Genomic DNA, 12,347 nt, shown 5'->3' on the forward strand with positions numbered 1-12,347 from the left:
CACAGTTCATATGTGTATGCACCAAGAATCTTATTGACAAGCTTTTCAACAAAACAAACAAGTGCACAATTCTTCTGAGAAATGTGGAGAATTAATGGGTTCTGCAATCTTTACACTGAATGTGTACTTTAAGTGTAAGATATTAACTCTGCATTTGTGCTCACCTCAGCCAGTGGCGGACTGGGTCTAAAAATATTGGTTGCCAGGAGACAAAGGGGGCCCACCCACAACTACAATGCTATCATTTAATTTTCATAACGAATAAATCAAATTTTCAAAAAATACATATGGAAAAAAGGGTACAATTAAAGTTTCTGTGGAAAAAATGTGTATTTCTTAGTAATTACAGTGTACATGTACTGTACATATTACTGGCAGTAGATACCAAATGTAAATACAGAATGTTATAATTGAATTTCTTTTTTAAATTTTAAGTAATTGGTTGATATTTTTAAATAGTTTACTGCACAATTTACACATTAACAGATAGTTCAAAAGCACAATAGAGCAGTGCATGCAGTCCACTATATAGAGCAATCGTTTGTGTTCGCTAGATGATTGTGCGAATCTGCCAATAACTGCTTCTGCATCCAATTCATCTAACAATTCCTTTTCAATGGATAGCAACATGTATGATTCCAAATTCTCCTCAGACAGCAAATTTCTTAACCTTGTCTTTATGATCTTTAGCTTTGAAAATGTCCTCTCACATTGGACTTGAGTAACTGATAGTGTGCAGATGACTTTATAAAGTTCATAAAGATTATCATATGCCTTGTCATGAAGTCTGTTGGATGCCAGAATTTTTAGTACACACATATTAGCAAGTGCTATAAATTTTACAATTGTTGCAACTGGAATCCATATTCTCACCATCATTAAGCAATAGCTTTAATACATCAAAGTTTGAAGCAAAAGAAAGCAATTCCAATATTACTTGATCTTTGCTGATTTGTGGAAACAGCTTAATAATACCTTCCAATGCTTCATCTTCAAGGCCCTTCTCTGCAATAGTTTTAAACTTTGCTGGGTCCAAGCAGGACAAATCTTTATACAACTGTTTGTGTTGTACAAAGCGTGATTCTAGTGACTGGACAATGCGATCCATTATTAGGTTAAACACATTTACTTGAAAATCAGCTGGAGAATCTGAGCAATTTCTTTCATCATCAATAAGCTCATCTGCCATTATTTTCTTCTTCCTCTGCCTCTTAACTGGCAATGCTGTTTCCAACGCATCAATTTCCAATGTTTGATTTTCATCCATATTCATCTGTGAAATCCTGTCATTACATTTATTTACAAATTCCAAAGCCTTGCTGTGAACGTTATCAAATGTTCTTGTCTGTTCCTTCAACTTTGTTGTAGCTGAATCTTCCAAACTCCATGCAGTAAACATATCTAAACCACTTGTCTGTAGATAACTTGATAACGGGGTTGTAGTTTCAAATATATACAAGTAGGTAAATGCTGTCAATATGGTTTCAAACTTTAGAAGACTTTGAAGTAAAACATTTGCTTCATGTTTTGTTTTTGCATCAAACTTTTCTGAATCTTGTATCATTGATAAGCATGTCAATAGATTTACAAAAGTACTGGCAGCGGCATCACCAAAACGTCCAAATATAGTTGTTGCTGCATTGGATTTTCCTGACCATCTGGTCTCACCAATTAGCTTTAATCGTTTCATTTTTTCTTGTCCTAGATGTTTTCCAACAACTTCTATCCATACAGCCATTCTCTTGTATGATGCTTTCACAAAAGTTGCTATATTCTGGAGCAAATTGAAAAAAGAAACTGCAGGCACACAACATTTTGTTGTTTCAGTTATCACCAAATTCAAGACATGGGCATAGCACCATATATGAACATGTTGATCAGCCACATCAGCAATTTTACTTTGTAAACCATTATACTGGCCATGGAAGCTTGCAGCGCCATCTGTGCTATCAGATAAACATTTTTGGGGGTCAATTTTAAGATGCTGTAATGTTTCAATCAATAGATCAAAAAGTCCCTGTCCTGTACCATCATTACTTGGCACCCGCCCCCTCCACTCTTTTTCACATCCGTTTAACACTGCTTCGTTCCTTCATACACTGAGTGATTATTTGTTTGTTTCTTTATTGCATTTTTATTTGGTATTGCTCTTTTTAAAAACAATTATATTTTATTAAGTTAGAATACAAATCTCAGGAAAGAAGTTAGAGATTTATTTATCTAATTAATTATAATTTTTAAGGGCCCTTCAGAGATTCATGGGCCCCTTCTTGGTTCTCCGGGTCCTGGACCAATGTACCGGCTGAACCAAGACTACTGCTTGATATCCTTTGAAGTTGCCGACCATCTCAAATCACGAATTGTAACTTTATCTTTAAATTCACACACTCTTGCTGAAAACATGGAATTTCCTTAATTATGCCCGACCCGGGCCCCCCTATTCCACATCCTTCCACTACCTCCCCTGCTTTGTTCCTTTTCATGCACTGCTTATTTGTGTCCTGTTCTCTTTTTTTTCTTATTCCTTTTTATTACTAAAACAGTTGTCTGTGTTTGTTTCTTTATTGCATTTTTATTTGATATAGGGGGCTCACTTCATCAGGGGCCCACTTGCCATCGGTCAAGCTGACACCCTGGCCAGTCCGCCACTGACCTCAGCCTCTACACACAATCTTTTGGCTTTCATGCAGGACATGGAATCCCACTTAATTTTCAGTTGTAGTTCTTCAGTGGACAGATAAGCTGCTTTACATTACAGGTCCAGAACAATCTCTAACATAATCACATAACTAAAATTTGTGCCATGTACATAGGACTAACAATGGGGGATGAGGAAGTGGTTGGTAAACTGGATACTAGATAATACCTGCTCTTGCAACATTCAGACCAAGAGCTCAGTAGACATGCTTAACAAGACTGATCTTGCAAAAGAACCCAACAAAATTCACCAAGCACAATCAGTGTGCTTCAACCTGCTGTTCCTACGTCAGTACCAGAACATTTCCCTAACAGGTCAAATACCTCATATTAAAACTATTAAGTGAATATAATTGTATATCATTACTTGTTGCATTGTTACTTCAGAATTATCACAGAACATTTCATGCAATTTTATTAAGTAATACAAGTGAAGCAAGCAACAAATTGATTTAGAATTTTGGAATCCCCACAAAGCAGAAGGAGGCCATTCAGCCCATCGAGTCTGCACTGATCCTCCAAAAGAGCACTCTATCTAGGCCCACTCCCCTGCAACCCCGTTAGCAACACTTATGGCAACAAGAACGTTGATATTTAGCTGTAGTACCTGTTCTGACTATAGGTTGATGCTGCAACGGTTTCTTAATGTTAAATCCAAGACAACGTTAGCTGCTTAACCAATAGTTGCTAGATTGGATAACAAACTTGTATTGGGCAGGGAAGCTGTTTGACTAACACTACTAATTGCTCAATCTACCCCTCCGCCTTCTGTCCTTAGAACCATAGAATTCCTACAGCGTAGGAGGAGGCCATTTGGCCCATCGAGTCTGCACCGACCCTCTGAGAACACTCTATCCATGCTCACTCCCCCGCCCTATCACTGTAACCCCACCTAACCTACACACCTTTGGACTGTGAAAGGAACCCAAAGGGAGAAAGTGAAAACTCCACACAGAAAGTACCCAATGGTCGGAACTGAACCAGGGTCCCTGGCGCTGTGCCACCTTGTCGTCCTTCGGTATCCTCCTTGTTTAGGTCTCCCCTTCCTCGTCCTATTTTCCTCACTCAAATTTTCTTTCCCCAATCCTCTACTTCCTCTTGTCCCTCTAACCTGTCCTCCTCTATCTCTTCTCCCTGGTTATCCCTTCTTTCTTTAATTCATCTGTGTCCACCACCCAAACCTAAAAACAAATTGACCGACCTATTTACCGTCCATTTTTCTCAATACAAGGGTGATTTAACTAGAAAAGGAACAATTTGAGGCTGATGTTTGTTCACTTGTTAAACAAGTAATAACTTTTATATTAAACTATCCTAATTTTCCACTTGTAATAATCATTACTGTGGCGAAAGTTGATGCTGGGATAGACAGACACTAGCACTTTAAAATTGGCATTTGCATGGTTATTGATTATAAAATTTAACTGCTGTTAATGGAAACAATATAACAACATTAAACAATGATCTAAAATGGTGTGGTTCTTTGTAGCTCAAGATAAATTCAGACCTGGTTCATTATTATCCATACCTGTGACCAAAAAATGCAAAGGGTTTCTCTTTAAGGCTCGGGAGCAAGGTGCTGGAAATTTCCTCAATAAGTTGCTGAAGATTCTGTGCATGCGGCTCCTTAGAACGAATTTCTCTTCCAGGAAGGCGTATAGAGTAAACTGAAATTGAAAGATATGATTAATGGTGTCAGCGTCTCTTCAAATTCGAGAATGTGGGATGAGTTAGTATTATAAATTATATAGGCTGTCAGAATCAACCCTGCTTAAACATTCCACACTGCCCTGCTGCACAAAATGAATATCATAAGATATTCTATGGCTCAGGTACGAGGGTTGACAGGGACAGCATGAGAAAAAGAAATAAGATAAGTTTCCAAACCCATATCTATCCCATTATTTACATATAAAAGTTATTTTTAAAAATGTGGCAAGGCAGTGACAAGATTGCTATGCCTTCAAGATAGACGTAGACGAGGAAACTAAAGGTCACACAGGAATGCAATAGTAGGTTTGTTGTAGGACCGTTTTCAGAGACTGAGTATTAAGCTGTCTTTCATGTGAGGGATTTTCCTTCTTAATTACGGCCCAGCTAATACAAAGACTTGCGGAGACAGCAACCCTGGTTAAAGACAGTCATACCATTTTCAAACGGCAGTAGCCCACCCCAGCTGGGCATGGGCCAATCATATATTGACCAATGTAATTTACTCTCAGGTAGCATGGGACTGCGTGATCAGCTCATGGACAGTTGGAAACTCGTGCATGATCTTCTGATGTTTTCCAGACGATCTCATCTACTGTCCTTGTTTCTTTAATAAGACAATCCCCCCATCTTAACCTGGTTCCTGACTGGAACCATTGTCCGTATTCATAACGGCTTTCTGGGGTCTGCTGATAAGGGAGGAATGTTTCTGAAAACAGGTTGTTTCTTTGTGAATCTGCTTCCCTAAAGAATATGGCCAATTTAGCTGGCTACATCTCATTATACCTCGCGAACATTTCACTGTTAACAAAGATTTGTATGCTGTATTACTGTTATGCTTTAAGAATACTATTAGTACTTGTTGCAGGTGCCTCTATTCGGGGAGTAATTTATAACTCTATCTGTTAATTCTACTTCTGTGTGCTGAGCAAGTTAATACTGTTAACTTTGCGCTTATCATCTATTTCTCTTTATCCTATTTAGTTTAACCTACTGATCTTTTGTTCCAAGCTACTGAGTCCCCTTACAAGGCTTTTCCACCAATGTTCCTGCCAATTTAGCACCTGATACTGCGAAGTAAAGTCCAGGCCTCGTTGTCTATCAAAGAAACATCTCTACCTTGTATCATGATACAAGTATGCAGATACACAGAATCAGCTACCTTTCCATTCTGATACTAAAGACGCCCTTGTTTTATGGTTCATTATTCATGGGGATATCTTTAAATTTGAAACTCTTCCTGTTACAAGTGGGCAGGTTCACCTCGCTTGCATTACTGGCAGAGTTCTGACTTTCGTGCAATAGGATTTGCCGCTGTTTTACTGAAAGTCCGGTTTAGAAGCAGGTGACAAGACAGTGGTGCTACTTGAGGAAATGAGTTCAGCGTTCCACTAATTTGTACATGCTTAGCTGCAATATAAAAATTGTTGCTTTTCTGGTCCCCATGAAAAATAGTCTTCAAAAGACACTCCTTTGGAGAAGCAGCATTAACTGGAGCGAATAAGAGAGCAGTTCTCTCTTTCAGTAATGCTTTCTTAATCTCCCAACTGGGATAAAAATAGAAAATGCTGGAAAGACTCAGCATTTGTGGAGAGAGAAGCACAGTTAAGTTTTGAGTCAAATATGATTCTTAGCTCCAGGGTCCCAGGTTCGATTCCCGACTGGGTCACTGTCTGTGTGGAGTCTGCACGTCCTCCCCCTGTGTGCGTGGGTTTCCTCCGGGTGCTCCGGTTTCCTCCCACAGTCCAAAGATGTGCGGGTTAGGTGGATTGGCCATGCTAAATTGCCCGTAGTGTCCTAATAAAAAGTAAGGTTAAGGGGTGGGTTGTTGGGTTACGGGTATAGGGTGGATATGTGGGTTTGAGTAGGGTGATCATGGCTCGGCACAACATTGAGGGCCGAAGGGCCTGTTCTGTGCTGTACTGTTCTATGTTCTATGTTCTATGTTCTTCATGTTATGCTGTGTCTATTTTTATATTTCTATGTTTTTGTATATATTCTGCACAGGTAAGGATAAAGTTGTGTCGGTGTGTGTCCAGGATTAATTGGAGGCAAGATTTTAAACTCAGATTGTGGAATCTAAGGGATGAAAGACTAAAGGTGCTATCTTCTTGCATTTTGCAATGAGAACATAAGAACCAGGAGCAGGAGTAGGCAATTCAGCACCCTAAACCTGCTTCGCCATTCAATATGATCATGACTGATCTAATCTCGTTCTCATATCCACGTCTTGTCCACCCCTCATAACCCTTCATCTCACTACTAATCAAAAGCCTATCTACCTCCTCCTTAAATCTGTTTATTGCTCCAGCGGCCACTGCACTCTGGGGTAGAGACTTCATGTTAGGTCTTAATTTACAAGGAAACAGAGTAGATCTCAAATTTTCATATGGGATTAGGTTTGAAATTGGCTTGTAGCTGCTGTATTTCAAAAGAATCGCAAAGGTGTCAAAAAACATTTATTTTACAGGAGATTTATGAGGTAACAAGGGCAGGCAATTTACATTTTATTGACCTGAAATAGAGGTAACACAGGTACATGAAAGGCTTTAATATTTAGGAACCTGGGTGTTCAAAGGGATGTTTAAAGTGCTACGATCCCAGCTGATGTTATAACTGGACAGGAAGATCCCGGAATGGAACCCTGGCTCAAAAGACCATAACTTTTACTTTTTAAAAATAAAATGTGGAGGAACATAGTTACAGGGCCACTAATTAGTTTTAACAAGAAGAAAGACATCTATTAAACATGAAAAAATGGATTGATATAATACTCCTTTACTTCCTACTTAGCTTGACAATTGCACACAGATTTAAATATTATCATGAGTTACAAAGTACATTTTAAATTACAATGGTCTCATTAACACACAAAGTCTATTGTAAGCACACAAGATGACGCTGATCAAATACACTCTCCACTCTGAACCTCTAGTAAATGTCAGTGGATTTCTCCTCAGAATCCTCCAGAATCAGATTGCCACCAGATTGCCAAACTCCACTCCCAAAAAACACTTTAAAACCTCCTTTCATAATAATGTTTCCCTTAGCGGTTTGTGTTCAGAAATCCAGAACATGATTTTCAAATGACACTTTTAAACAAAGCTTCCATTCCACTTTTAACAACAAATCCAGTACCAGACTGTATTAAAATTGCATCAAACATTCAATTGACCTACAAGTCTGGTATCCCACTTTAAATCTGGTTACTGTAGTTTTCTCTTAACTCAGAACACCTTGTTTACTCTTCCTTGAATTCTTCTGAACAATGCCTTGATCTCAGTTCACTTAACTCCAATCCTCTTGAACATTCTGAAACAAACCCAATTCCGTTGGTTTCCAGACTGTATCTTGTTCCTTAGGAAGCTTACGTCTTTGCAACTCTCTTGCCCATCGAGCTTCTCTTGGCAGAGTGAAGAGAGGTTCACTGCCCAGTGTCCTGCCTCCAACTGCAAACAACTTCAGTTAAAACTAAAACTTACAAGCTTCTCTACCTTACAAGGCCCCAGTTGCTGAGCAACCACTGCAGGTTTATTTACTCTTCACATCATAGCCCTCTCCAAGCACAAACGAATCACTGTTGAAATTGAAACTAATTCTCACATATACAAACCAGAGCACCCGGAGGAAACCCACTTGGTCGGAAAACATGCAGAGTCCGCACAGACAGTGACCCAAGCCGGGAATCGAACCTGTACCCTGGCGCTGTGAAGCAACAGTGCTACCCACTGTGCTACCATGCCGACAAGTGTCCCTTTGCAAAAATCATCAGCATGGATTTGTTCTGCGGGGTTGTGGATTGTATTTCTGTTTAAAGCGAAAGCACTTTCTCAGTTTGGGAATATCTCCTGGATTTTTATGGTTAAGAATCTATAAGGGCTGGTGTCAGAAAAATAGTTGTGTATCTTTGATAAAGCATTTAAGAGGTTATTTTGTAATATTTCTTTTTAATTATGTTTATTTTATCTTGTGTTTAGGTTTTATCTTTTCTTCCTTTTAATAAACATTTTAACTTTTAAAAACTTTATTATTATTGGAGTTCTGTACCTTTTGTGTTCAGTAACTTTCCCTCTTCATTTCTACAATACAGAAAAAAGTACATTTCGCCGAGAGGGATCGCAATCTGAGATCTGCCTCGTTCAGGATTAACATCAGGAAGCTCTGAAGAAAAGTCTTATTGGACTGGGGGTTGGGGGACAGTAATTCAGCTGCCGAGGGTGGCACGTGAGCACAGTGGATTTACCACTGTTGCTTCATAGCTCCAGGGTCCCAGGTTTGATTCCCAGCTGGGTCACGTGCACAGTCTGCATGTTCTTCCCATGTCTGTGTGGGTTTCCTCCAGGCTTCTCCCACAGTTCATAGATGTGCAGATTAGGTGGACTGGTCATGCTAAATTGCCCTTAGTGTCCAAAAATGCTGGTTGGGGTTACTGGGTTATGGGGATAAGGTGCAGGTGTGGGCTTAAGTAGGGTGCTCTTTCCAAGGGCCGATGCAGACTCAATGGGCCAAATGGCCTCCTTCTGCACTGTAAATTCTATGTAATCTATGAGATGGGTACTCAGTGGCAGGTGGGTTACCACTACTTCAATCAGATCTACAGGCCCTCGCTATGCTGCCAAAGACCATTCTGTAGAGGGATTCCCACGCTGAAGCACCCTCTCTGTTACTTACCATTCACTTCAGCCCACTGCTCCCCTTGAGCTGAAAGGCCCTCTTGCTTTGGGACCCTACTCACAGCCTTTAATTGTCTCCATGTCAATGAAAGAGACATGCAGTCAAAAAGTGACTGTTTCCCAATGGGGTAGGTTTGGGACCAGGAAACATGCCACCTCCAAAGCAATAATTTTGTCCATTTGTCTTCAAAGAGCAGGAAAAACAGGAAGGAAATGAGAAGAAAAATAACCATTAGATTGATTTATGGAAAACGTTTTTATGTTCAATAGATAAATCTATAGAATGGATTAAAATTATACTCAAACACGTGCATACCCACTAGGAAGACCTAAATGGAAGCGAATGCAAAATGTGACTCACAAATAAAAACAAATCCTTCATTGAAAGGTTTAGACAGCAGTATCATACTCATGCTCGTAGCTGATGCCAAATGGACTTTTGCCTTATTGTTGAATTAGGAAAACTGTCAAACATATTAATCTGACTGTTGCTTCAGTGGAATTTTAAAATCTAAATGCAAAGTGGTTGGTTCCTTGTATAGATTTTGAGAGTCACCATTGTCAAAATAATCTGGGACATTTTGTGCATTTCCTCTCTCATCATCCAGATGTTTCTTTCAAAGTTCATCAAATTACTTCAAAACCAATTTTTGAAAGATACATTGAGTTGGGGGGGATGGTCAAAATATATGTTTTAAACTCAGGGTCAGTTCTAAAATATATCTTAAAAGCTGTACTTTTCACAGCATGACAGAACATTCCATCCAAATTATCGCTAGCTTGGACCCCCACAATTCACAATCTGGCTGCAGGATTTTTTTTGCCATTTTCTACATGAGCTACAATAAAGCAACGCAGAATAGCAAAATTTTTGTTCACAGGAAAAGGAAAATTATTTAAATCCATTGCTTTCATTTTGTAGCCCCAAAACTTTCAGGTGGGATTTTTACAGCCAGAAAGAATTTCTACCCACATCTGTCACTGCTTTGTTACATCCAATCTCGATTACTCTGCTGGCCAGTCTGGTCTCTTCCATCCAGAGCCAAACAAAATCTCTGCTGCCCAAATCCATTTTCAGGGCTCATATCAGTCCTATGCACCTATTACATGTGGTCACAGACACGTTCCTAATATACAAAATGAATTGATTTTAAAGTTCTCATCCTGGTGCAATCTTCAGCCAATTTGCTTCACTCCATGTGATATCAAGAAATGGCAGCGAGAGTGCTGGAGACTTCAAAAGCCAAGGAGCCCGACAACATCCGCACGATAGCACTGGAGACTTGTGCTCCAGAAATAGCCGCGTGCCCTAGCCAAGCTGTTTCAGCACAGCTACAACCAGCAATGTGGAAAATTACTCCGATATGTTCTGTCCACAAAAAGCAGGACAAAGACAACCTGGCCAATTACCGCTCCATCAGTCTACTCACGTTCATCAGCAAAGTTATTTTTTATTCATTCATGGGACGTGGGCATTGACGGTCATGCCAGCATTTATTGCCCATCTCTAATTTCCCTTGAGGAGCAGTTATGAGTCAACCACACTGCTGTGGGTCTGGAGTTACATGTAGGCCAGAATAGGTAAGGACGGCAGATTTCCTCCCTAAAGGGCAGTAGTGAACCAGATGGGAGTTTACAACAATCGACAATGGTTTCATGGTCATCATTAGACTTTTAATTCCAGATTTTTATTGACTTCATATTTCACCATCTGAATCTGGGATCCCAGAGCAGTACTCTAGGTCTCTGGATTACTAGTCCAGTGACAATACCACTACGCCACTGCCTCCCCCTGAGTGATGGAAGGTGTCATCTGATAATACTATCAAGCAGCACTTACAGAGCAACAACCTGCTCACTGATGCCCATGCAGTTTGGGTTCCACCAGGGCTACTTGGCTCCTGTCTTCAATACAGCCTTGGTCCAAATGTGGACAAAGCAGCTGAACTCAAGAGGTGAGATGAGAGTGATTTCCCTTGAAGTCAAGGCAGCATTTACAAAGCAAGGCCAAGCGGAATATCTGGGGCTGGAGCATCCCTACCCGATGATCTGAACAATTTCTATGCCCGCTTTGAGCAGTCAGCCAATGCATCAGTGCCACTCGCCCCAACACACCAATACCCACTATTACAGCCTCAGAGGTTAGAGCTGCCTTCTTGAAAGTGAATCTGCAGAAAGCGACGGGCCCCGACGGAGTCCTTGGGTGAGCACTGACAGCCTACAAGACCAGTTGGCGAGTGTATTCGCAGATATCTTCAACACCTTACTCCTCCGCTCTGAGGTCCCCACCTCCATAATACCAGTACCAAAGAAGAACAAGGGAGCCTGCCTCAACAACTCCCGACCAGTGGCCCTGACGTCTGTTATCATGAAATGCTTCGAGTGGCTAGTCATGAATCGGATCAACGCCAGCCTCCCAGGCGGTCTCGATCCACTGTAGTTTGCCTATCACGGCAACTGGTCCACAGTAGATGCTATCTCCCTGGCTCGACAATCAATACTCGAACACCTCGACAACAAGGGCACTACCAACATAAGACTGCTGTTCATAAACTACAGCTACGCCTTCAACACCATTATCCCGACAAGACAAATAACCAAACTCTGCAATCTTGGACTTGACCCCTCCCTGCGCAGCTGGATCCTTGACTTCCTCATCAACAGACCACAATCTGTCAGGGGGACCCCGCAAGGTCGTGTGCTCAGTCCTCTATTGTACACCCTATACACACATGACTGTGTGGCAAGATTTAACTGCAACTCAATCTATAAGTTTGCGGATGATGCGGTTGTGGTGGACCACATCTCAAACAGCGAAGAATCAGACTACATGAGGGAGATAAATCACTTGGTTTCATGGTGTACCGAAAACAACCTCTCTCTAAATGTCGGAAAGACCAAGGAACTGATCATCAACTTCAGGAAGCGTAGCATGACACACATTCCCTTCTGCATCAATGGCTCCGAAGTGGAGATGGTCGATAGCTTTAAGTTCCTGGGGCTCACCATTACTAACAGCCTGTCCTGGTCCACCCACGTTGATGCAACAGTCAAGAAAGCCCAACAACGTCTCTACTTCCTACGGAAGCAAAAGAAATTCGGCATGTCTGCATCAACCCTCTCAAACTTCTACAGATGTGCGATAGAGAGCATCCTATCCAGCTGCATCACAACCTGGTATGGCAACTGCTCGGTCCAAGATCGCAAGAAACTGCAGAGTGTGGGGAACTCAGCCCAACATATCACACAAGCTTGCCACCACCACAT

General features: G+C 40.9%; 1 protein-coding gene across 6 annotated transcripts in view; it reads right to left on the minus strand.

Moving 5' to 3' along the window:
• Positions 1-12,347, minus strand: part of olah (oleoyl-ACP hydrolase) — a 41,736-nt gene that overhangs the window by 22,730 nt on the left and 6,659 nt on the right. For 4 of the 6 annotated variants that reach the window (XM_038797969.1, XM_038797972.1, XM_038797971.1 and 1 more), the window contains exons 3-4: positions 9,079-9,264; positions 4,226-4,364 (exon numbers count right to left, since the gene is read on the minus strand). In XM_038797969.1, the coding sequence (XP_038653897.1) occupies positions 4,226-4,364; positions 9,079-9,264 (325 nt within the window). The remainder of the gene's footprint in view (positions 1-4,225; positions 4,365-9,078; positions 9,265-12,347) is intronic. The other 2 variants (XM_038797974.1, XM_038797975.1) reach the window with 1 other exon arrangement.

The sequence above is a fragment of the Scyliorhinus canicula genome, chromosome 5 (genome assembly GCF_902713615.1).
Source record: "Scyliorhinus canicula chromosome 5, sScyCan1.1, whole genome shotgun sequence".
Classification (NCBI taxonomy): domain Eukaryota; kingdom Metazoa; phylum Chordata; class Chondrichthyes; order Carcharhiniformes; family Scyliorhinidae; genus Scyliorhinus; species Scyliorhinus canicula.